The sequence below is a fragment of the Dicentrarchus labrax genome, unplaced genomic scaffold (genome assembly GCF_905237075.1).
Source record: "Dicentrarchus labrax unplaced genomic scaffold, dlabrax2021, whole genome shotgun sequence".
Taxonomy (NCBI): domain Eukaryota; kingdom Metazoa; phylum Chordata; class Actinopteri; family Moronidae; genus Dicentrarchus; species Dicentrarchus labrax.
This window is the reverse complement of record NW_026136722.1, coordinates 8601554-8628737: the sequence shown is the minus strand read 5'-3', so window position 1 is coordinate 8628737 and position 27184 is coordinate 8601554. Positions and strand designations below refer to the sequence as shown.

Genomic DNA, 27184 nt, shown 5'->3' with positions numbered 1-27184 from the left:
TGCCTGTTGTTGTTATTGTCACTATTATTAATATTATAACTATTCTATTTTTATTTCATTTATCTTATTTTCTTTACACACTTTTTTCTATTTTGCTTCATATTTACTTATTTAATCTATTTTCATACTTTCTTTTTATGTATTAATTATATATACCTCTTTATTCCATTTTTTTCTTTTGTTTGTTTGTTTATTCTTATTGTGATTTATACTGCATGTCATTTGTTTATTACCTGTATACATTTGTCAGGAAATGTTATATAAAACTAGAAAATTCCTAAAGAAATTTTGATTGTGCCTTGCTCTGGCCCATATGTTAATACCATGTCTTGCTCTCTAGCACGCTAGCGCTAGCATATTAATGCCATGTAATCCTCCCTATAGCATATTGGTAACCTGTCATCCTCCTTAGCTAGCGCTAGCATATTAATATCATGTCATTCTCTTTAGCTAGTTAGCTAGAGCCAGCACACATAAACACATTAACCAAAGCTAGCGCTTAGCTACGTGCTAACCGCTAGCTATGCGCTAATCGCTAGCTAAGTGCTAGCTTTGGTTAATGTGTTTAATTGTATTATGCTACTGAAGGAGTGCTAATGTAAATTAAGGAACAGCTCATAGTAGGGTAAAATATTTAAGGTGCTAGTATATTAATACCTTGTCATTCTCTTTAGCTAGCTAGAGCTAGCACACATAAACACATTAACCAAAGCTAGCGCTTAGCTACGTGCTAACCGCTAGCTATGCGCTAATCGCTAGCTAAGTGCTAGCTTTGGTTAATGTGTTTAATTGTATTATGCTACTGAAGGAGTGCTAATGTAAATTAAGGAACAGCTCATAGTAGGGTAAAATATTTAAGGTGCTAGTATATTAATACCTTGTCATTCTCTTTAGCTAGCTAGAGCTAGCACACATAAACACATTGACCAGAGCTAGCGCTTAGCTACGTGCTAATCGCTAGCCAACCGCTAATCGCTAGCTAACTGCTAATCGCTAGCTAACCGCTAATCGCTAGCTAAGTGCTAGCTTTGGTTAATGTGTGTAATTGTATTATGCTCCTGAAGGAGTGCTGATGTAAATTAAGGAACAGCTCATAGTAGGGTAAAATATTTAAGGTGTATTGTTCTTATTTTGTGTTAATATTAAAATCATTCAGCTTTAAATTGTTTGCTTGTTAGCCACCTTCTAATTATCTTTAGCTAGCCAGCTAGCGCTAGCTTATTATTGTCTTGTCATTCTCTGTAGCTAGCTGTGTGTGTGTGTGTGTGTGTGTGTGTGTGTGTGTGTGTGTGTGTGAGCAGGCTTTGGTTGTCATGGCAATCAGGGGAGCCCACAGCAGCTGCGCACACTCTCTCTCTGTCTCTAACTCCTCAGAGAGACAGAAACATTTAAAATGAATCCAAATTTATTTTTCGACAAATTTTTCTCTCTCCCCACACTCTAGCGATGATGTCACGCACTCTGGCAGTTTTTTTCAGTTGGAGGTTCTCGCAATACACACCCATTCATTTTTTGGACCGGTTTTTGGCGATTTATCGGCAAACCGTTTGGCGAAATTCTTAGAAAAGTCATAGCACTAATGTCCTCATCGAGCCGCACGTTTTGATACCTTTTTTGTGTATGTGCGACAAAAGCTGCGGGAGAAGAAGCGCGCCGAAAAACGTACGGAAGAATAATAATAAGCACACGGCAGAGTAGTATTGTGCTTGCTTATGCAAGGCACAATAATGATTAAAATGTTTAAATAAAAAGTAAAAAAAAAAGAAAAGACAAAAAAGTGTCAAGTAATAAGTGTTTTGGTGGTAATGAAATACTGTGCTGTGTGAATTGAGAAGCCAATTGCAAGGGATGGCAAGTCACCGCCACTATGGAGGAGTAAAAGTGCCACAATTAAACAAATAAATACACCATTAAATAATTACTTAAATGTGTCATTAATTAATTAAAATTGGAATTAAATCCATAAATGTGTTATTAAATGTGTCATTAATTCATTCAAATACCGATTCATTTTATGTAAAATACATATATAATTATTTCACTATTTATTTAAGTATTTCATGGTCCTACGTTGCAGTGCTTCATGAATTACTTAAAACTGTCAAAGCCAGCCATCAAAAGTTGGTAGGCGGAACCTAACGCCTGATTGGTTACCCTGCGCATCAAGTCAGGGCAAATCAATCTGAGACTGCTTGTTTTCTGTGACCTTAGTTCAGACTTGAGTGGGTATGTTTGATGAAAACTTTGTGTTTTGTCCCATAGTGGCGTTTCACAATGGCACTTTTAATCAGCGCCACGGTCTCTGAACATATGAGACACACTGGTTATGTGCTCCCAGTGGGAAGAATGAATATGAATGAATCGCTCTCATCTCTGTATTCTCTGAGTTACGCTGTTTAAACAGATTTGATTGGCTAAGCAGCAGCACGTGGGATGGCTTAACTCGCATGCGATTGGTCTGTAAGCTGCCTGATCCGCTAAACAAATACCGTAAAGACTAGAAAAGCTGTGCTGGTTAAAATAGAAGCACCCCGTCAAAATGTAGAATCCCTCAATAATTAACTGATTATAGGTCTGGGTCCGCATAGGACGGCGTCTGGGTCCGGACTTGGACCACGGTCCGTAATTCATGAAGCACTGCAACACAGGACCATGAAATACTTAAATAAATAGTGAAATAATTAACATAAAATGAATCGGTATTTGAATGAATTTATGACACATTTAATAACACATTTATGTATTTAATTCCTATTTTAATTAATTAATGACACATTTAAGTAATTATTTAATGGTGTATTTATTTATTTAATTGTGGCACTTTTAGTCCTCCATACCCCACACATGGCATCACATCATCACATCATTTTTAACACAGGAAAGCATCCCAGAGTGGCTAGGCTGAAGAGACTCAGCATAGTCGTTTGTAAGTCTGAAACGCAGTACTCAGTATCCCTCAGTTCACAGTCCAGGATTACAATAGGTTTGTTTGAGATGAGCCAGACCTGCACATCAATCACTGGTGGTTGCCGCAAAATGCATGTCGGTTATATTTGTGTCTGACTTGATGCCAACTTGCTGTGACATCACACACACAACCAACCTCAGTTTTTAGAGCAGGTCACTACACTTCTTCACCAACTGCAAGACTGAGGACATGATGGGAAAACTCCAGATGGGAAACAAAACACAGACTGTAGACCAAAACATAATAAATGATTGAAGTGTGAAGGATTTTGACTTTAGATCAAACCTTATCCTACAGTAATAATTATTATTCAGATCCTTCCTTCAACTATGTTTAACACACAATTGTACCTGTGTGTTACTGGCCGAGCCTTCCCCTTAAGAAAACTGAACTTGTTGGTAACCTGTGTGTGACAGATTTGTTATGAGAGGTGAGTCTCTACCAGCGTTTGAGGGGTAGTAACATTAAGTAAGTCAACAATAAAAAAAGTGTGTAGATGAGTTTAGCTTGCAGTATAATAGTTGAACTGAAACGCTGTGTGTTGTGTTTGCTGCCGCAGAAAATCAATAAAAAGTTCCTGTTTATGTAACGTTATATAACGTCTTCTTGTACTGTTCACAGCTGAGTTGGTCCAGACAACAGATGGCTCATAAGCTAGTTAATAGCTATTATAGTTAGGTGTTCACAGTGAAGCATTGCTATTGTGCTAATTGTGCTAGGCTTGTTATATTGTACAACAGACACACCCTCAATATTTTCTCTCTCTTTCAGCCGCAATCCTCACTTAAGTTTGCTCAGATAGAGAAAGAACAATGATATCAGTGGCACGATATCTCACAGATGGTCTGATAAATTGATGAAGCTGATTTCTGGTTTCAGGTTGTGTATGTCTATGCATATCTCAATATTTTCCAGATCATTTCTTACCTCATATGAACCATATATAACCTGTTTGTCCATGCCTTTGTCATATTGTTAGAGACAGCTGGCTCCACAATGACTGCAGCGATCAACCCCAACCAACCTATTTATTTATTGTATTTCTTCATAACCCACATCACATTGGTGTAGGTGTGGTTGTTTGAAGCCACAAATGACCAAACAGGTGGTGTTGCCTTGCCCTGTGGCTAATGTCAGCTTATCCACCACCTGGCCCACATGGAAATAAAACCATTTTCTCCAGTTGTATTTTGCATCTTTATTTTACTGCTGTGCTAAGATGTTTTGTGTACAAGTAGTCACTACTCTTAGTTCTTGTCGGTGTTTGTTTGGGACCCCCTTTAAAACAAGATCATACATCTCAAGGTGTTTATCCTGAGATAATAAATTCATTTTAGGGAAGGTAGTGATGGTAAAAGTATTTAGATCCTATAAGTAAAAGTAGCAATATAAAAATGTTCAATTGCAAGTTGACGTCAAGCTTTTGAAATCCTCACAATTAGTAATACAGTAGTATATCACATTTTCTAAAAAAAATGCTCATTTGCCTGATATATTATTATATATTCCATTATTAAATTCATAATACTAATGCAATATGTTAGTAGCATTTTACTGTTCTAGTCTGAACTATTTTATATAAAGTCTGGGGTTGTGGGATGTGTAATGGGGCACAAAGTAGAAAAGCCTAAATTCTGCATCAAAATGATTTTCTCAGACCATTCTCTCATCTGTGTTTTTATTAAACTAGTGCACTGCCCGTAGGAAGTATGTATTGCTATAGAAAAGTGGGAGGTTAAGTAGCTTTTTCATGGATGGCCAAATGAGGTTGTGTTTGAAGGTGGGACGTCAGGGACATTTAGGTTTGTTGTGAAATGTGTAGATTGATAACTATTGTGTTTTCATATGATTTGGCTTTTAGCAAGGAAACTGTAGGGAGTTGAACCCCATTCCACTAATGTGAAAGTACCACACCTCATGGTCAGCGCATATAAATTCTGAAAGAACAAAGTGGACTACATCTGAAATGGGATGAAACCTGGCAGCATAAACAGACTAACTTGTAGCATAGCCTACTAAATGAACTGGGCAGGACATATTATTTAGCCCTGTAATATAGGCTAGCATACATCAGAAAGAGAGAGAGAGAGAGAGAGAGAGAGAGGGAGAGAGAGAGAGAGAGAGAAATGGCAGTAAGGGTTTCCACATCAAAACATTTTTTTGAAACTACCAAAATGATGAGGATACAAAATTAGTAGTGGAAGTGTGAAGAAGCAGAGAGTGGGGACAGGGACAGTACCCCCATTCACACTGTCGTTTGCATGCGGGGATCCAGCGAGGGGGGAAATTTCGCTCTGGCCCTGATCCTCCTCTGGAGGTAGTATCAGGGACGCAGGAGCGAGGGCGTGTCGGTCAGACAGTCTAATTTATTAACGGTATCTTTGTAGTCCAAACAAAGCCGACGTTGCACACCCTTAAACCACACAGCAGCCATGTTGAAACTCTCAGGTCAGTCTGACCCTGATCTGCAGAGATATTTGAGGCACACACACACACACACACACACACACACACACACACACACACACACACACACACACACACAGAGAGACAGATTTCTTGCTTTTATAGAGAGATATAAGATACTTTTATATCTTTGGTCCTCAAACAGTTAAATAGAAATATCTGAAAATGTTTTAAGATAATAAAATATAAAATAAATTATCTAATATATAAAATAAAATTCATAAATATGGCCCTGATGTTCTTGAATGGGTTCTTCCTCTTCACTTTAAATGATTTGCATTCTCTTTGCATGACTTTGTTTTGCAGTAGTACAAATGATTCTGATTCTCTTAATAACTCATAGACAAATGTTTTTTGAATTGGTTCTTACGCCAAAAAAGGTTGTAAAGCACTGGTTTAATCTTAAATATTATGAATTAATATTTGTGTTTTTTATTTTAATAAAAAAAATGAATATTTATTTCAGCATTCTTTGCACTATTGTCTACTGTCTACAAATGTTATTGTTTTTATTTCTTTATATATGTATAACTGTACATAGTAGTTTATGTCTCTTTTGTTGAGCTTGTTTCCGGTTTATTTATGCAGTCAGTCTGTGTTTGTATATTGAGAGCCATGTTAAACCGTCAAATTCCTTGTATGTGTGAACATACCTGGTCAATAAAAGTGATGCTGAGAGACTCATAGACACATTTTTTTAATTTGTTCCCACGGCAAAAAAAGTTTTTATACCTTGGTTTAATCTTTAATATTATGAATTAATATTTGTGTTTTATAAATTCATCAAATGCTTATTTTAATGTAAAATCTTATTTTGAAAAGTAACTAACAGCTAATAGCTGTTATACATATGTAGTGGAGTAGAGTAAGTAGAGTAGAGTGGCTGACCTCGTATGCCTTAAAGTTAGTTCCTCTTCAGTCTAAATGTTTTGTACTCTATTTGCCTGACTTTATTTTGTGTGTGTGTGCAATGGTGAGTAAGCTGCTGTAGATATGTGTACCAGTAGGTTATAAATAATGTGAACACACGATAGAAACAATTTCAACATTAAACTAAAGCTTCCCGATAGATCCACCAAGAGGAAATGCCATTTGGGAGCTGCACCTTGTCGACTATGACTCTGGGGATGAAGACACAACGGGTTCAGGCAGGGACCAGCATGAATGCATGTTAATTTTTTTAAGTAACTGTTAAGGTTATACATCATCCATTGTATAGTCTAAAACAAATCTTCAAAATTGATGAGAATTTTTATAATAAGCACTAATTCATCCCAGAGCCACTGTTGTGAGCGCTGGTAAAAAACTCAATGCTCAAAGTCTGTTTACTTGCAATTGAATATTTATTTCAGCATTCTTTGCACTATTGTCTACTGTCTACAAATGTTATTGTTTTTGTTTGTTTATATGTGTATAACTGTACATAGTAGTTTATGTCTCTTTTGTTGAGCTTGTTTCCTGTTTATTTATGCAGTCAGTCTGTGTTTGTATATTGAGAGCAATGTTAAACCGTCAAATTCCTTGTATGTGTGAACATACCTGGTCAATAAAAGTGATGCTGAGAGACTCATAGACACATTTTTTAAATTTGTTTTCACGGCAAAAAAAGTTTTTAAACCTTGGTTTAATCTTTAATATTATGAATTAATATTTGTGTTTTATAAACTCATCAAATGCTTATTTTAATGTAAAATCTTATTTTGAAAAGTAATTAATAGCTAATAGCTGTTAAACATATGTAGTGGAGTAGAGAAGTAGAGTAGAGTGGCTGACCTTGTATGCTTTAAAGTTAGTTCCTCGTCAGTCTAAATGATTTGCATTCTATTTGCATGACTTTGTTTTGCGTGTGTGCAATGGTGAGTAAGCTGCTGTAGATATATGTGTACCTGTATCGTGAAAACATGATAGGAACCATTTCAACACGCAAATGAAACTAAAGCTTCCCGTCCACCAAAAAGGCAGTGACAACAAGGAGAGTGTTTGGCATTAGGCCAGTGTAAAAAGTGAACAAGAATGTCAGGTGTAAATGTAAATGTAGCTCTCCTCTGAATGGTTGGCTTGTGCCTCTACCAAACACATACGAGAGATGTTAGAGCCACTGCAGGTCTAAAGCAGTTGCAGCAGTGATGCTCTTTATAGCAACTATCATAACACTATCTGAAACTATACAGTCTGTGTAATTTGCCTTACCATCAACATTTAGACATACACAACTGCTCAATGTGTCTTTGTTCTTTTACCTTAAGTTTGTTGTGTCTTTTCCTGGTGCCAGCAGATGAGCCGTATCCTATTGTAACACATATTTTTAGTTAACTATCTGAACTTGAAGGTTTATGCCTATTAACTGATGAGACATTAACTAGGGATGCCCCCTGACTGTCGTCTTAACTGCTAGTTGCGAAGAAGAGTCTTAGTTGACCCAGAAAAACAACAGGAAATGCCATTTGGGAGCTGCACCTCGTCGACTATGACTCAGGATGAAGAATTAATGAATTCATTTTTTTAAGTAACTGTTAAGGTTATACACCATCCATCGTATAGTATGAAACAAATCCTCAAAATTGATGAGGATTTTTATAATAAGCACTAATTCATCCCAGAGCCACTGTTGTGAGCGTTGGTCAAAAAACTCAATGCTCAAAGTCTGTTTACTTGCAATTGAATATTTATTTCAGCATTCTTTGCACTATTGTCTACTGTCTAGAAAATGTTATTGTTTTTGTTTCTTTATATATGTATAACTGTACATAGTAGTTTATGTCTCTTTTGTTGAGCTTGTTTCCGGTTTATTTATGCAGTCAGTCTGTGTTTGTATATTGAGAGCCATGTTAAACCGCAAATTCAAATTCCTTGTATGTGTGAACATACCTGGTCAATAAAAGTGATGCTGAGAGACTCATAGACACATTTTTTTAATTTGTTCTCACGGCAAAAAAAGTTTTTATACCTTGGTTTAATCTTTAATATTATGAATTAATATTTGTGTTTTATAAATTCATCAAATGCTTATTTTAATGTAAAATCTTATTTTGAAAAGTAACTAATAGCTAATAGCTGTTAAACATATGTAGTGGAGTAGAGAAGTAGAGTAGAGTGGCTGACCTTGTTTGCTTTAAAGTTAGTTCCTCTTCAGTCTAAATGATTTGCATTCTATTTGCATGATTTTGTTTTGCGTGTGTACAATGGTGAGTAAGCTGCTGTAGATATGTGTACCAGTAAGTTATAAATAATGTGAACATACGATAGGAACAATTTCAACATGCAAATGAAACTAAAGCTTCCCGTCCACCAAAAAGGCAGTGACAACAAGGAGAGTGTTTGAGATTCGGACAGTGTATAATGTATGAGTGAAAAGTAATGTCAGGTGTGAATGTAAATGTGGATGGTTGGCTTGTGCCTCTACCAAACACATATGAGAGATGTTACTGCAGGTCTACTTGCAGTCAACATTAACTTCTACTGCCTCTGGTGTTAACAGCAAGAAAAGTGTGTTTATTATGTGTGCCAACATGTATGCACAAGAAACAAACAACTGATTTTTATTAGGGACCGAGCCAGTGTCAAAAACTGTGAGGTCCCTCTTGTATCTCTAGGAATTATTATTATTATTTATTCCGGAGTGGGCGGCCGCAACATGCTCGAAAGATCAAGGAAATGTGCACAAAGTTCAATCGTTCGAAAACCGGTACGCATGTATCGTGATAAAAGAAGCAGAAAAGCCTCCTGGACCCAAACCTCACACCCAACAGGAAGTCGGCCATTTTGGATTTTGTGGTCATTTCTGGCAATTTTCGCCGTTGCATTGCATGCAGGGAATTTATTGGATCGACTCCACACTTTGACACAGCCATCTAAAGACATTCACGATTAAAAGTTGTGCTCTTTATGACATTGCGTGTCAAACAGCGTGGACGTGGCGTGGCGTCCCACGGCGTCCAATTTCGATCCTTCACCTTGAAAACAGAAAGTTGTCATAACTTCTGCGTACATGATCCGACTGCAACGAAACTTCACATGTTTGATAAGAGTCCCGCCCTGAACACGTCTATGTAATAATATTCAGTAATAGGGAGAGCGCCACTTAGTGGCAACAGGATGCAGGATGATTAGATCCACCTGAAATTTACTTATGAAATGCAAAACACATTGTTGATGATATGCGATGACTGTGGTGAGTGGGCGTGTTTGTGGCGTGGCGTCAAATTTTGATGTACCACCAGAACACACAAGTTTGCTATAACTTGAGTGTACATTGTCCATTCGGCTCCAAACTTCACTTGTCTAATGAGAGTCCCTCCCTGAACTCCATCTGAATATCGATCTATGTGACAGTATTCACTTATAGTCAGACCGCCACCTAGTGGTGGAATTTATTACACTTTAATGTATTTCTCCCAGCAGATTGAACACATCTAGCTGAAATTTGGCCAGGAGAACTTTAAAATGTTGACGATGACATCTTACGAATCTTTTATTTAAGTTGAAGGGTGTGTCCGTGGCGTGCCGTCAAGGTTGGCCATTTTGAATTCTGTGGTCAATTTACGTGAATTTTTCAAAGTTGGCCATTTTGAATCGAATGTTTAACTGTGATGCCATTTCCAGCATTTCAGGGCTTCAATTTTAACTAACTCCTCCTACAGATTTTATCAGATTGACTTAAAATTCGATCACTGTAATCTAGACACGTTGGTAATCCAACGTTAATCAAATATTTACTGTGCGTCAAACGGCGTGGTGCTGAATTTCCACGTTTCGCAGTGAAGAGTCTTTAGCACAGTGTCTGAAACGCGTGACGATGTAAAGCGGTCTCCCTCAGCTTATGGCGATGAGGGCTTGGGAGTGGGGCTTGACATGGCGCCGCACCCCGCAACCGCCTTGCAGGCCCCGACGTAGGTTGATGGCGAAGTCCCACCCAATGCTGCTTGCAGCTTTAATTTTATTAGTAATACTGATTGATACAGCACAAATGGTTCTAGTAATTATGAATACTACAACAGCAGCTTCACAGCAGTCAGTTATACCTAAACCTTTTGAACATGCCACAATACTGTTTTTATTTTTTGTAAAGAGTGGGAGGGTTGTATTGTCAGTAAGTGTCAGTGCAGCAGCAATGACAAGAACCCTCCCATCCCGTCCCAGCCTTTTAACAGTGGTGGAAAGTAAGTAAGTACATTTACTCAAGTACAGTACTTAAGGTACATTGAGGTTACTATTTCCTCTTTATGTTACTTTATACTTCAACTCCATCAAATGCCAGAGAGGAATATTTTACTTCTTATTCTATTTTGATACGTTAAGTACATTTTGCACATAATTCTTTTATAATTTTGTCTAAGTGGGATTTTGAATGCAGTTAGATTAAAGTACTTTGTACATTGTGGTATTGATGCTTATATGTAAGTAAAGGATCTCAATACTTATTCCACCATTGCCTTTTAAACACTGCTAGGTGTGTATGTTCCCAGGTGTGTATGTTGCTATGCTGTAAGTGAACACAAAACCCTGAGGACTTTGAACACAAGCGCTGACACATTTTAAATTATATTGCTGAACCTGTTTTGTGGGCGGAGAATAGCGACAATATAAAAGAAAGAGATCAAGTTGAATCAAGCACCAGCGGAGTCATGTTTGTGCATTAAAGAGGAACAGACAAAATGTAAGTACACTTCACATCAATGCATTATATTTCCACTGATTATAACACTGAGACACTGAGTTCATTTTGACATGCTATTTACTTTGTCTGTTAGTGGAAATTAAAATGTTTATCAGGATAAACCATTTAGTAGGGTGAAAAGTCTATTTAATTGGTGGCATTGGCTCACTGAACATCCTATGTGGTCTTCACATTTAAACACAAGATCCAGAAATTTAAAAAAAAGTTTATTTCAGTTATGGGAGATTATGGTTTGCACAGGTGTTTGGTGAATGTGGATGAATTCTTCTATACAAAAAAATATATTAAAAAAATGTTACAAATCTGAATCAATACAAACAAACAAAACTACTAAAAAGAAATTAATATGATAATTTAACTTACATCATTAACACATCCACAATCTGGCCTTATTTAATTTTTAATATGAAATTTTTTTTTTTTTTCGTAACATAGAAAACTTTCTAGAATAGAGCATGCACACAAACTGTTAACTTAAAACAGAATGTAACACATTAATCATAGTTTAAAGGTGAAAAAGTCAATGTTAACTTTCACAGCGGGTTGTCTTTGTTCTTCTTGGTATGGTTTGGAGGGTAAAAAAGGAAATTAGATGAAAAGGAGTGGAGCTATATAATTTTGGGGAAGTGGTTTAGAGAGGAGTGGAGTTTTTTTATTTTATTGACTGCTCTCAGAAGTTGTTTAAAAGAGACCAGCCACACGATCTGCCAGTGTATTCAAACTATGAGTAGGATGAAAAGATCTTTAACTCAATAAAATAAAGTTAAGCCATATGCAGCTTTGATTTCACAACACGTCTTAAAGTACAAAAGACCGGGGAGGGGGTGGGGCAGGGTTGTTGTAACTGTTTAAAACATGTTTAATTACCTTGCAGCTGCTGATCATGGATGGTTTTGTATGTAAGAAATTAACTGAATGGGGTCTCGCCGAGCTGACTGAAAAATTTAAAGGTAAAGTATTCCCATGCTTCTTTTAGGAATGACCTACCAATACTGAAATCTCGAAGCATCTACTCATACAGACATAAAACATGCTGAACATTGCAGTACAATACTGACATATCCCTAAAAGACAATTTTAGAAAATGGGAGAGATCAGTGTTCATCATCATGCCAGTTTTTGTCGGGGTTTCAGTGTATAAAAGCACTCACAATAAAAACCTTGTATATTTGCTAACAGTCCATTATCTTGAGAGTTACATCTGTTTGTCAACATTTTCATTCAACAGGGGAGTGACAAAATGCAATCAAATCAACATGCATTCAGCTCATAAAACCATGCAATTTCATAAGGAGTAGGGTCTAGACCTGCTCTATATGAAAAGTGTCCTGAGATAATGTCTGCTATGATTTGGCACTGTAGAAAACCCTAACCTAAACATTTAAGGAAAGTAAAATGTCCTATAAATCGCATCGAGGGGGGCCCCTAAACATCCCAGCGAAGAAGCATATTATATCATCCTCATGAACTACTGACCTTACATATGTTGACAAAATATAATTTGAACTTATAACCCTTTAGACACCACATAATGCACTAAAAAAGTAAAACTAACAAACCTACACCTATTTAAATTGTCGTCACCTACCAATTTTTCTGTTTTGTTCAATTACAGATGAAGGCATTGATGAGGAAATTCTTTACCTTCTTGATGATCCAGAAATTGATAGCTTGATCCCCAGAGTGGGACACAGGGCGAAATTTAAGAATAAACTCAAGTTGTTAAAGGTAAAGTTCTTCATTGTAAAGATAGTTTACCTGAATACTGTGTTTGGACTCATAAATCTTACTATGTACACACGTGCATTTATAATTAACAGCGAGAACATCTCTTAAAAGTTTTGATGATGACTACAGACTCATTGACAATAATAGCATTTACCAGAATTTTAAATGTTTAATTATGGATTTGCAACTATTTCCTATTGTCACTAGGAAGAAAAAAACACAACAACAAACCAGGAAACTGTTAATTCTTCAGCTCAAGTAAATTGAATACAGTTTCATGCAGTTATGTATCATCTAAAGCATTATTACAATCATACAGAGTATATTTTCAGTGCATGACCTTCCACCTTTAAGAGTGTTACTTTTATCTGCAGTGTCGGCAGGAGCCTGAAGAAGCCGCTGATTTGGATCTGGTAAGAATGAGACCTCTATGTATGTGATTGAGTCACCTTTGACTTAAGAATCGTCTCATTGGGTAACATTGTTGTTGACTGTGGAAAAAATATGTTCCAGTGATCATTTGTTATACCCTTTCTGGACTCTACATTCCAGGGTCATCCCTGATTGGATGATAATATAAATGCAAATATTGTTTAATGTTAAGATGTTTATCTTTACAAGCCTTTCAAAACCTTTAGAGGACAAAACTTGTGTGAATGTAAGTTCTTGAGAGTGAAATGTTCATATTCATCCTCAGGATTTGCCGTCCACCAGTTACACAAGTGATAAAGGTGAGATACACAGTATCCTATTGATTACATGTAGAGTTCATGTATGTTTTCAAGGCATTCATTTTTCAAACAGCTATACTGAGACCATGTTTTAATATTGTGAGAGGATGGTCCAACATACTTTTGTTTTTGGCTTCTTTTTGTATTTAAAAAAAAACAAGAAGGAAAGCGAAAGTTGGATCTTCAGGGCGAGTCCAGCAGACCACAGACTAAGAAACCACGACACGACACTATACCTGGATCATACAGAGGTATATACAGAATATTACTATCTAAACAATGGCAATCTACTGTAGGCTTGAAATTTGCAATGTCATTTTTTTTACCTCTACTTCTTTGCATTCACTCACAGAAAAAATCATACTGAATAAAGTGAAAAACATCATGAGACTGGTTGATGATAGAATACCCAAACAAGACAACAAAAAGCTCAATTCTTTCCTGAAGTAAGTACTACAGTGGTCTGTTGGTTGTCTTAATTTTGCTCTTAGATTAGTGTAAGTGCAGGTTCACAAAAATACATCCTGAGATATTTCAAGCCAATCTACGATTTCAATGCACATAAGGCAAAAAATACAGTTTATGGTATTCTCCACATCTCCCAGAGGACGTCTCTTACCTGTGCACACAAGAGGACATCTCTTACCTGTGCACTGTTAACTGTACAAGCTCCTGTCACAAGCCAGTTAGTCTATTAACTGAATGCACACGCTATCATGATTTGACTCATGATGGGGCCTGATATCAGAAACTTTGCATACAGGAATTTTTATCTGGAAAATTAAACACAGTGGTTTAGGATTGGTATGAGATGGCAAAATAAAGACACACATAAGCCTAGACATTTGCTGTACTGACTCATCTTTGCCAAGAGGCAAATCAGTAACAGCACCCCACCAGAAATCAAGTGTTACTGTTTCTGTGCATTAGACAGATCACTAATATACAACTTCCCTTAGAATCTAGATGATGGTTTTAGTGTTTGTATATTTTCCAAATTAATCAATTTACACATATTTAAATTCTTCTACAACAGGACTAAAATCAGTGAGTTAGAGACAGACAAGAGGGAGATGGTCGGTGTCTTTGGTAAAACTGGGGCTGGAAAAAGCTCTCTGATAAATGCTGTCATTGGACGGAAGAATCTCTTGCCCTCTGGAGGCATCAGTGCATGTACCTCAGTCATGATCAAAGTGGAGGCAAACATGCAGAAGAAGTATGAGGCAGACATTGAGTTCATTACAAAAGAGGTAAAATGAGCTGCATGTGTTTATATTTACTTGAAACTAGTGTATAAAATAGTGTATACAATAGCTATAAACATACAGTTGCTGTTACATTACAACCATGTTATTCAATTTAGTTAAATGTAATTCTTTCTTTTTTCTTAGGTGTGGAATGATGAGTTGTGGTCCTTGTTTAATTTCCTCGAGGATAACGACACTGATGAAAAGCTGTCAGCACTGTATGGAGAAGAATGGAAAAACAAAAAACCTGAAAACCTCATGGATCACAAGTATTTCAAAGAAATCCCAGAATTTCTCCATTCCAGGAGGAAGACTTTGACATGTGAATCAGTAAGTTGTAGATTTAGTTTAAGTTATTGTATATATATACAGACATATATCTTAATCCATGTGTCCTCAATACCTACGATCCATATATCTTCATCTCTTCATAAGAAAGTAAATAAATCCAATTTCCAAAACCAATTCCGATCAGGATTTTGCCTCCATCATTGTGCCCAAATGTGGACCGCATTAAGATCCTAAATTCTACTGGCATTATACAGGAAACAACACACAGGGAAGTAGCATTATGCTACTATGATATACATAGTCAATATACTTTTTGCAGATAACCCAAGGCATTGTCGAAATCTGATCATGTTTGCAATACAGTTCCAAACGTAAAACTTAACTATTCATTATCGCCTAGTTTTTATAACCATTTCTACATTTTATTGTTTTTACAGTTGCAGTACTTTTGTTGTTGTTGTTTCACTTTTTCATCATTTTATTGTTTTTATTGCTGTACATCATTTTTGCCAGACATGTCAGCTAGTTATTTTTTTTATTTGTGGTTGTTGTTGTATATCCTTCTAGCCCATATCAATGTGAACTCAAGGCTTTGCTGTAAAAGAGCTCAATGATCAGTCACTTTCCCTGAATTAACAATGGTGGAGAATTTAACTTTAGTCTTCACTTCAGCTTTGCTATTTATTATTTATTAATATGATTTATCTGACTTTTTGCTGCCTTTATTATTACTTTCAATGATAGGGTTTCTTAATTAATTATTTTATGCAATATGTAAAGTTTGAAGTTTGAATGCCGATATGAATAAAATTGTCTTGTGTTCCCTTAATTTTATTCTATAATTTATTACAGGCTGAAGAGCTTTCTGTAAAGTTAGTCAAATACACAAGAAGCGAGAAAACAGATGGAGAAAGTAAAGACATAAAGAGGTGGTACTGGCCACTAGTGAAGTGTGTGACTATCAGGTTCCCTAGTAATGATCTTCTCCAGCATGTCACACTTGTGGACCTTCCTGGAAATGGGGACCGTAACAAGAGCAGAGATGAAATGTGGAAAGAGGTAATTTATTCACTCGCACTGCTGATTATTGTGTAATATTGTGCTATCTGGAAACTGTAACATCATGTTATTACAAATAACTGACAATTAATTATTCATAATTTACTTCATTATGCCCCTTCAGGTTGTTGGAAGTTGTTCTACTGTGTGGATTGTGACTGACATTAATCGAGCAACAGCAGAGACAGAACCCTGGGAGATCCTGGAAAGGACCTGTAGCCTGATGGGAAATGGTGGCCAATGTCAGAAGATTCACTTTATCTGCACCAAGTCTGATGTTATTGAAGATTCAGATGACCAGTAAGTGATTTAAAATCCCCAAAGTACATACTGGTAGTTAAATATAATATAATAGACAGTGTGGTGGCCAATAGCTCAACAGCAGTAAACACAAGCAAATGTAAATATAATATTGTCTCATGGTTGTAATGGTAACGTGCTTTTTGTTAGTTCAAAGTCTGAAACTGCAGGGACTCCCTCAAACAAATCTTACTTCTGTTTGGTAGATGATCTTGCGCCAAGATTAGGAACTACAGTTCCCATAATGTCCCTGTACCCCATACTCACACAGCACCCCCTACAGGAAACCCTGTGGTACATGGTTGCAAGCCTTCTCAAAGTCAAAACAAAACACGTGTAAACTGGATGAGCAATCTCCCACTACAGTTTTCTCTGTTGTTTCCCACGTGAGCGTTGAAGTCCCCCAGTAAAGTCCAGTTGGTGACTTTTAGCCTGGAGAATACCCAGAGGCAATAATGATTATGAGATTAAATAGTTCTTTCTTTCTTTTATTCTGAGAAGAGGTGCAAAAAATGTTTTTGAAAAAAAATTCAGGTTATAGTTCTTCAAATACTGTATGACGTGCGACATAATACAAATATGTTCTTGCAGTTCATCAGATAAAGTTCGTGCTCTCATATTTAAAAGAAACATGCAAGCCAAGGAAGAAGTGAAAAAGAATTCAACAAACTAAACAAGGTTAAGGTGAGTAGATACTATAATATACTTAACTCAAAAGTCACACTTATGTAATTATCTCAACCGTCTGTGGGCCAGTATTGATGACCTCATCTGTGGTTAATGTTAATTTCATAATAACTAACTTTCATAATCTTACTCCCTGAAGTGAAGCAGCAGAAGTGACAATCTGCAAATACTATTGGCCTAGAGATACCAGAAATGTCGTAGTCGATAGCAATACAAATGACCCAATCAATTCAATTCAATATCAATTCAATTTTATTTGTAAAGCACCAATTCATAACAGAAGTTATCTCAAGACACTTTTCAAATAGAGCAGGTCTAGACCGTACTCCTTATACTAGAATACGTGTGTGCGTAGATACTGCCTGTCAGGTCCAGGAGAATTGTGGTACAGAGGATGCAATTCTACTGTACTGTAGGAAAACGAGTACCTTTAGGTTTTCGGAATATTGGTATCGGGTTGGTACCAAAGTATCGGTTCTCGTGACATCCCTATACTGGCCCATGTTTGCGAATTGGGTAGAGAGTAAACCCACTTTTCCAGGCACCACTGCCTACAACTGCAAGCTTGCCTTAACATGATTATTTTTCTTTTCAGAAACATTTCAGTAATGACTGTTTCGAAGTGTTCACAGTGAGCTCCAAAGAGTTTCTAAAGCAAAAACATCTAAACCAAGACGACACTGGTAGGTGAAGTCTCTATGTATGAGCACTTTATGGATGACTTAAATTCAAACAAGAATGAATAATTGGATTATGACATTTAAATTTAAGCAAGTGATGTAAATATGTCAACTGCATATTTTTACAGAAATACCCAAACTGCAGGAATTTCTGAAAGATCTCAATGACTGTCACTCAGAGACATTAATCTATGTGTCTGGAGCTTATGGGATTCTCTCTCTGATCCAAGGGGCCCGTCGTACAGAAGTGGTAATACCAAGTAACTTCTTCAATTGTTTTTAATTGTCATTTATTTTAACAGAAGATAATATTCATAGCCAATAAGTAAGTTGAAGTTAACTACAGTCAAATCCAGCTAAAAACAGACTTCTTAAATCTATGTGGAGTAACTATGATATAATGGCAATTAAATACTGAAAGGTTCTACATGTCTTCACCCCTAAAGAAATGTTTGCTATTGAGGTAGATTTTCTGATTTTGGCTGCATAACCACAGTAAATAAAGGATGCTCCAGAACAACACAATTGCATAAATAAATAAACAATGAATAGTTGAAAAGAAACCCCAATCAGGTGGTAGTATACAGTAGTTTAATTGTTTGAATTACTGAATGTGTTGTGTTTGATTTCAGGTTGCCCAAAAAACACAGGTGTGCACAATCCTTGAAGACAAGATGAGGCAGGAACTTGAAAAAGTCAGAAAACCCATGGAAGAGGCTTATAAGGTTTTTGAAAAATGCCTAAGTGAGGGGGTTGAACGATCAAAACCTTCATGTCAACAAGCCTTGAGCTCCATATATCCTGTATGTATTTGAATTATAATTGCATCCAAACATTTTGCACTTCATATGATTATGTTAAGTCTCGTAAAATGTTCTGGATTTTTGTTTTTGTTTATGTTTTAGAGTGAGGTGTCAGGTCGTGGTTTTCACAGGATATTGAAGTGTGTGGTTCAGAACAATGGCACATACACACCAAAGAAAGGAGACATAAAGAAACAGATAAACCTCAATGTGGACTTAGCTTCACGTCTGACTGACAGCATTGATGAAGAATTCAAGAAGACCTTCCCGTAAGAAAAGATTTAATGAAGACATAAAACCCTTGGTTGACCCATTTTAAAACTATAGACAATCGTAATGAACGAAGGATATAATATAATACATATATACAAATTGCATTATCAAAATACAAATTTGTCTTTTATGAAACATTTCAACTTAACATGTTTCAGAAACAAAAGAAAATATGGACCATTCAACGGGGTCATCAATAACTTTTCGCTTGACACAGAGAGGCTGATTCAAAAGTACAAGGATGTCGAACTGCAACTGACATTTCTCAAGACGGAGGTAAAAGATGAGAATACTACTATCCTATCCATTAGTCCATTATCATGCTGTTTGTCCAGGGAGACTTTAGGGTGAGCAATTAACCCAAACATCAAGTTTGTGACTGAAGATTAAATATTGAATTAAACAAAATAAAATGATATTTTGAGCTGTTGATATATACACACGGTATATGAATAATGCTATTAATATAAATGTTGGTAGCAATGCAGATAAAAACTAAATGACACAGGTCCTAAAATAAAAATATATATATTTAAAAAGATGAACCATAATTTGTATAACCATGATTTTATTTGCAAATATGTTGATCTGTTCTTCATCTTCTTCTCCTAAGGAAGAAAAAATGAAGACAAAACTGAACAAAATCACCCGGGAGCGTAAAAAAACAATCTACAGCAGTCTGACAACAACAATTGGGGAAGCCATGAAAGAATGCTACCAAAGTAAGCAAGAGAATCTAATCATAAATAACCTGACACTATAATTATAGACATTTACATACATGTACATTGTGATTGTGCATTAAAATGTAGTTGTTTTCTATTTCGTTGTAGAAGCAGCAGACTGTAAAGGACAAGACTCGCTGAAAAACATGAGGGACACTATTGAGAAGCATGTACATGATTCAAAGAACATCATGTTTCAGCAGGCTAAAAATGAAATGTTGAACCAGCTGAGAGACTTGAAGGTTTGTCACATTTTATAAGGCCACATTATCATTATTGTGATAATATGTAGTAGTAAAACATATTCTGGTACACAGCTTTTTCTTTAATCACAATTCTAGGTCCCCATTTTTTATATTCAAGTGGAATTTGCATCATTCTGAAAGCTGCTTTTGCTACTAAAAACACTGCAGGCACTGTCACAAACAAACTATAATCTTTGTTATTAATATAAGACAGAAACATACAAAAACATTCGCAGCTGTTAACTCTTTTGCCCAATCTGAGCAGCCCTCTGAACACACACCTAAACAGGAAATTTATGTAGGATTCAGTTAATTGATAACAATATTTTTCTGGGAGTGACAAGTGATAAAGATTTTAATGCTGAATTAGGAGCACGTCCTGGACACTCTGGAGAAAACCATGCAGAAATCAATCGAGCTGTCACTCAAAACAGATGGTGACTCAATACCAGGTAAAAACATTATCACTTAAATAATAATGTGAATATTTTATTGAAATAAATAAGTCAGAACATATCAACAAATAGTGTAATAAACAGTTCACTTGTTGTAAAAAATATGTTTATTTATTCATTTTCTTTCAGATGTTACAGTGGAGCTTGCAGAGGTGAAGGAATACCAAGATGAACTGAAGGGAAGCCCAGATGAAGAAATGTCACTGATTTGGTAAAACTTTTGTGAAAACCATGTCTACATATTGCCCTGATTATTAGCTGCTCTCACTAATGCTAACCATGCTTTTAATTACGCTAGGCCAGAAGCTGATTCACCTGGCCCAGCAGCTGCACTGCGTTCCTGACATGTGCGCAGGTATGTTTTAATGAAACTGATGATCCAAACAGAGTATTCAAACATTAAAGGATAAATTATATGACAGCCCTGCTGTTCAATATCACAACCTTGCTGTTTACCTCTCTGATGGATGTTTCAGGTTTGCTGAGTGGAGTGAAACAACAGAGGCCTGATTGCCCACTGAAGCTCTAATACTGTAGGTTGGATATTTTCAAAGAATAATTTGTTTTACTTCTTGTTCAAGGACAAAACTGTTGATAGTAATAAACTAGATGATAATAATTAACCAGCTTATCTGGCATCTCAATATTTACTGCACGTTTTCTTGTTTTATTTAAATTTACCCTGATTCTAAATACATAAATGTATTTCATATAATATATTGTCCAATAAATGCTGATTGCTCTTCATGGTTCAGTAGAGGTGTGTGGTTATTAATTCATTCAGGACCAATGGTTATGGCAGATATTATGTTTGTTTATGTCAGCAAAGTGCAGCTGACTGATGCAAGAACATGACACACACACAGATGGGCCAAACATAGGGACAGGCATCATTAGGATTTTTTTTAAATACTGCTTTTTGGCCCTGAGGTTAATCAATTCCTTATTTATTACAATCAACAAGTTTTTCTTACAGATACATAATGATCTGATATATTGATGAAGATGGCATTCTCAGGCTGTATATTAATCTCAACATGTTCCAAAATCATTAATAACCTCATATAAACTATATCTAAGCTGTTTATCCATGCCTATCCTTATCCTGATTGTGAGAAAAACAACTAGCAAGTGGCCAATGTCAGCTTATCCACCTCCTGGCCCACGAGGAAATAGAGCCCTTTTCTCCAGGTGTTTTCTGCGTTTTTAACTGATGTGGTTAGATGTTATGTGTAGAACTAGTTATTACTCTGAATCACGCCCAGAGTAGCTAAATAGTTGTCAAATAAATTGTAGTGGAATAGGATGAATATAATATTTCCCTCTGAAACATAGTGCAGTAGAAGTATAAACTATCCTAAAATGGAACTACTAACTAAAATACATTTAAGTCCAAATAGCTCACGTCTAAAAGTAGTGTTCCGGTGTATATGTACTTACCACTGATGACTGATGCAAGAAAACTACATGTGGACACACTGGGTCAATATCCCTATCTTGCTGATCTCTGTGGTGGACGTTTCAGGCGGAAGTCCTCTTCGAGTGTTGTTTTGATATGTACTTTGAGTTTGCTGTGTGAACTGATGTCTCCCATACATTACTTTTGTAGCAATAATATTACACTAATTATAGATTGAGCTTTTCCCTATTATATACGTGTGTGTTCAGGGGGGTGAAAACCCCTGTCAGGGTCAAAATAACTGAAAAACTGACATGAAGAAAAAAATAAAAAAATACTTAAAATATTGTCAATGTAAAACACAAATATCAAAGTGAAATTCCTGGAGGGATGGCAGATTGCAGCCGATCACCTTCTCAGGGGATTGAATGATACGCTGCAGTCTGCCCTTGTCTTTGGCAGTGGCAGCAGCGTACCATGTGGTGATGGAGGAGGTGAGGATGGACTTGATGATGGCAGTGTAGAAGTGCACCATCATAGCCTTTGGCAGGTTGAAGAGCTTAGAGCTTTAGCTCCAGGTTGTTCTGGCTGTAGGCGGATCTCTACAAGAGATGAGCCCAATGAGGGAGGCGTCATCCGCGAACTTCAGGAGTCTGACGGACTGGAGGTGCAGCTGTTGGTGTACAGGAAGAAAGGGTTCTCGACTCCGTGTCAATACTGGTTTCCGTTGCAATAAAACATTGTTCAAAAGTCTCAGTGCTAATGTTTCCTTTTTGCAGTTTTGGTTTTGTTTTCAATGATACATTTTATTTTCACTGTCCTTGTTATGTTAAACAGAGGAACCCACAAGCAGAACACAAACTAGGTTGGTTATGATTTCCAAAGACAGGCTTTATTGAAAACTAGCTGACGAAACAGTGATGTGAAGCTCCTGCTGGCAGTGGTGAGAGGATTATCCAGGCAGAGTGGAACTGAAGATGGAGGCAGTGTGGCTGATAGGAAGGAGCGGGCAGGTACCTGAAGTGAAGGTGATGATCTAAGGCACGGGAAAAACAGAGGACTGACTGATACAGGTTTTAGTTGTCATATGTGAAACGTGGGATTTATTCTCATTGACTGGTGAAGTTTGAGTTTGACAGCTGAGGGGTTACTTATTCATTCTTTCAATCTGAAAGGGGCCAATGTAATGAGGAGAGAGTTTTCTAGAGTCTGTTTTTAAGGGGATGTCTAGAGAGGAAAGCCAAACCTAGTAGTTAGTTGCGATCTGCAGGGCAAAGCATGAATTAGTTTAACTGCCAACAATTCCCTGTTACCAACATCATAATTTTGAAGAGGTTCAAAAGCTGAGTTTATAAGTGGAAGAGGATACTTTTTGACAGTTGTTATTTAGGCCCCGGTAATCAATACATGGATGAAGGTTTTTGTCTTTCTTGGAGACAAAGAAGAACTTATAATACCTGCAGCAACCGAGTTGTTGATGTACTTTTCCATTGCCTCCCTTTCAGGATGAGATGGCATGGAAAGGGCCTTCTCCTTGCTGAAGACCTCCCCCAAATCATGATATTCAGTTGGGACAGATGACAAATCTGGCGGCTCAGGGACTGGTCAGTGTAGCACGTCGAGCTACAGACGGGGTTCCCTCAGCACACAAACAACCACACTCCGTCGTTGAATACACCACTTTTATTCAGCGTACTGCTCACACGGCACACAAAGTCTAGCTCAGTGGCACTCCCGGTAGCGTCTCTCTGGCCCAGCACACTACTGCAAAGATAAGGGTAGAGTCATCAGGTAATCAAGGGCAGGTGAGGTAATCAACTCACCTGGTGCCGCTCTCCCAAGCCTTGCCCACACCTCTCCCTCCTGCAGCTGAGCGCAAACCACACCCACCTCCACAGTCAGGTGGCAGCTGCCTCTGGTGGGGGAGAGCAGATTGCAAATAAGAGTCATGGAAAGATGTATTCCAACTCACCACCCTACCAGTAGCCCAGTCCAGATGAGGGCTGTGTTTGATTAACCAGGGGTGTCCAAGGATCAGAGGTACATTGGGTGATGTTAGCACGTAGAACTGGATTTGTTCACGGTGGTTTCCAGAGAGATACAGAAGCACAGGAGCGGTTTGGTGGGTTACTTGAGCCAAAAGCCTTTCATCAAGAGGATTAGCAGTCAGGGGAGCTGAGTGCAGTCATCTGAATGCCTGCCTGGAGAGCAAATTCCCGGTCCATAAAGTTCTCATCTGCTCCAGAATCCACAAAAGCCGACATAGACAAAGATTAATTATTCCAAAGAAGAGTGGCAGGCAATTGCATACGAGATCGGGGGACAGACGAAGAAGTTTGGCTCACCAGTATCCTCACATCTACTGACTGGCAGTGGTGAGAGGATTATAGCTGAGATCCAGGCAAAGTGGAACTGAAGATGGAGGCAGTGTGGCTGATAGGAAGGAGCAGGCAGGTAGCTGAAGTGAAGATGATCCTGAGGCACAGGAAAAAACAAGGTTAAGTTTTTCAGCACAAACAGGAACAAACTTATCTTAAAGTTCTCTAACTGGCCAAGAAAGTTACTGCCAGACATGTAGAGACAGGGACACCAGTGTAAATGATTTGCACTCTGCATGACTTTGTTTTGCGTGTGTGCAATGGTGAGTAAGCTGCTGTAGATATATGTGTGTAATTATAAATAATGTGTACACACGTTAGGAATGATTTCAACACGGAAATGAAACTAAAGCTTCCCGATAGGTCCACCAAAAAGGCAGTGACAAGGAGAGTGTTCGAGATTCGGCCAGTGTGGACAAGTGAACAAGAATGTCAGCTGTGAATGTAAATGTAGATAGTTGACTTGTGCCTCTACCAAACACATAGGAGAGATTGAGGTTACTATTTCCTCTTTATGTTACTTTATACTTCAACTCCATCATATTTCAGAGGGGAATATTTTACTTCTTATTCCATTTTGATAAGTACATTTTCCAGATAATTATTTTATAATTTTGTCTAATTGGGATTTTGAATGCAGCTTATAGAGTATTTTGTATATTGTATTGATGCTTATACGTAAGTAAAGGATCTCAATACTTATTCCACCATTGCCTTTTAAACACTGCTAGGTGTGCATGTTCCCAGGTGTATATGTTGCTAAGTGAACACACATCATCAAGGCTGAGGACTTTGAACACAAGCATTGACATGTTTTAAATTTTCTTGCTGAACCTGTTTTTTGGGCAGAGAAGAGACAGAGAGGTGGAGACAATATAAAAGAAAGAGATCAAGTTAAATCAAGCACCAGCGGAGTCATGTTTGTGCATTAAAGAGGAACAGACAAAATGTAAGTACACTTAACATCAATGCATTATATTTCCACTGATTATAACACTGAGACACTGAGTTCATTTTGAAGTGCTATTTACTTTTCCTGTTAGTGGAAATTAAAATGTTATCAGGATAATCAATTTAGTAGGGTGAAAAGTCTATTGAATTGGTGGCATTTGCTCACTGAACATCCTGTTCACATTTAAACACAAGATCCAGAAATACGCTTTTTGCTATTTATTTCAGTTATGGTAGATTATGGTTTGCACAGGTGTTTGGTGGATGTGGAGGATTTTTCAATACAAAAAAAGACTTACATCATTACACAATCTGGCCTTATTTTTTTTTTGTAACATAGAAAACTTTCTAGAATATAGCATGAACACAAAATGTTAACTTCAAACAGAATGTAACACATTAATCATAGTTTAAAGGTGAAAAAGTCAATGTTAACTTTCACAGCAGGTTGTCTTTGTTCTTTTTGGTATGGTTTGGACTGTAATTAGATAAAAAGGGAGTGGAGCTATGTTATCTTGGGGGGAGTGGTTTAGAGAGGAGTGGAGTGGAGTTTTTTTTTATTTTTATTAATTGACTGCTTTCAGCAGTTGCTTCAAAGAGACCAGCAAAATGATCTGTCAGTGTATCCAAATTATGAGTAGGATGAACAGATCTTTAACTCAATAAAATAAAGTTAAGCCATATGCAGCTTTGATTTCACAACACTTCTTAAAGGAAAAAAAGGCGGGGGGATGGGGGTGGGCAGGGTTGTTGTAACTGTCTAAAACATGTTTGATTACCTTGCAGTTGCTCGTCATGGATGATTTTGTTCTTAACAAATTAATGGAATGGGGTCTCGCTGAGCTGATTGAAAGATTTAAAGGTAAAGTATTTCCATGCTTCTTTGCTCTGTGAGGTTGTAATGCACTACAAAAGTAAAACTATCGAACCTACACATATTTCACTCCATAAGAAACTGATTTCTGCACCTATTTGAAATTAATTCATTCTCAATTTTTCTTTTTGTTCAATTACAGATGAAGGCATTGATGAGGAAATTCTTTACCTTCTTGATGATCTAGAAATTGATAGCTTGATCCCCAGAGTGGGACACAGGGCAAAATTTAAGAATAAACTCAAGTTGTTAAAGGTAAAGTTCTTCACTGTAAAGATAGTTTACATGAATACTGTGTTTGGACTCATAAATCTTACTATGTAGACATGTGTATTTATAATTAACAGCAAATATGTCTGTTAAAAGTTTTGATGATGACTACAGACTCATTGACAATAATAGCATTTACCAGACTTTATTAAAAATGTTTTTACTATTATGGATTTACAACTATTTCTTATTGTCACTAGGAAGAAAAAAACACAACAACAAACCAGGAAACTGTTGATTCTTCAGCTCAAGTAAGTTGAATACAGTTTCATGCAGTTAGGTATCATCTAAAGATTATTACAATCATACAGAGTATATTTCCAATGTCCACTCATATATTTACATTTTACATATTTTGCACTTTCAGTGTGACTTTCACATGCAGTTTAAACAGGAGCATAAAGGACCAGGTTACTCTCCTCAGGTAAGCATTGAATTTTACATGTATGTAATCAGTGAACGAGCTATTCTTCATAGTATATTTAGAGTATAGAGTACATTTTCAGTGCATGACCTTCAGTTTAAGAGTGTTACTTTTATCTGCAGTGTCAGCAGGAGCCTGAAGAAGCCATTGATTTGGATCTGGTAAGAATGAGACCTCTATGTATGAGATTGAGATATCTTAAGAATCGTCTCATTGGGTAACAGTGTTGTTGACTGAGGAAAAAATATGTTCCAGTGATCATTTGTTATACCCTTTCTGGACTCTACATTCCAGGGTCATCCCTGATTGGATGATAATAATTCAATTCAATTCAATTCAATTTTATTTGTATAGCGCCAATTAATAACAGAAGTTATCTCAGGACACTTTTCAAATAGAGCAGGTCTAGACCGAACTCCTTATAACATAATTATAATAATAATATATAATAATAATAATAATAATAATAATAATATAAATGCAAATATTGTTGTGTGAAATGTTAAGATGTTTATTCAAGCCTGTCAAAACCTGTTAGAGGACAAAACTTGTG

General features: G+C 36.8%; 1 protein-coding gene and 2 long non-coding RNA genes across 37 annotated transcripts in view; 2 read left to right on the top strand and 1 right to left on the bottom strand.

Annotated features, from left to right (window-relative positions):
* The window catches only part of LOC127356105 (nuclear GTPase SLIP-GC-like), a 132026-nt gene that overhangs the window by 73456 nt on the left and 31386 nt on the right, over nucleotides 1-27184 (top strand). For 19 of the 35 annotated variants that reach the window (XM_051387565.1, XM_051387584.1, XM_051387600.1 and 16 more), the window contains one exon: nucleotides 16292-16467. In XM_051387565.1, coding sequence (XP_051243525.1) covers nucleotides 16292-16467 — 176 coding nt within the window. Of the gene's footprint in view, nucleotides 1-13734; nucleotides 13822-13922; nucleotides 14017-14606; nucleotides 14821-14961; nucleotides 15148-15960; nucleotides 16168-16291; nucleotides 16468-17962; nucleotides 18085-18466; nucleotides 18638-18739; nucleotides 18907-19068; nucleotides 19187-19523; nucleotides 19633-19743; nucleotides 19878-20250; nucleotides 20333-20464; nucleotides 20547-20633; nucleotides 20691-20811; nucleotides 21093-27184 lie in introns of those variants that run through there. The other 16 variants (XM_051387570.1, XM_051387569.1, XM_051387571.1 and 13 more) reach the window with 12 other exon arrangements.
* LOC127356130 (uncharacterized) overlaps nucleotides 1-27184 on the bottom strand; it is a 40783-nt gene that overhangs the window by 3646 nt on the left and 9953 nt on the right. The window lies entirely within an intron of this gene.
* Nucleotides 12032-12840, top strand: LOC127356131 (uncharacterized). Its single transcript, XR_007881899.1, has 2 exons — nucleotides 12032-12061; nucleotides 12727-12840. It is a non-coding gene; the product is annotated as an uncharacterized LOC127356131 (long non-coding RNA).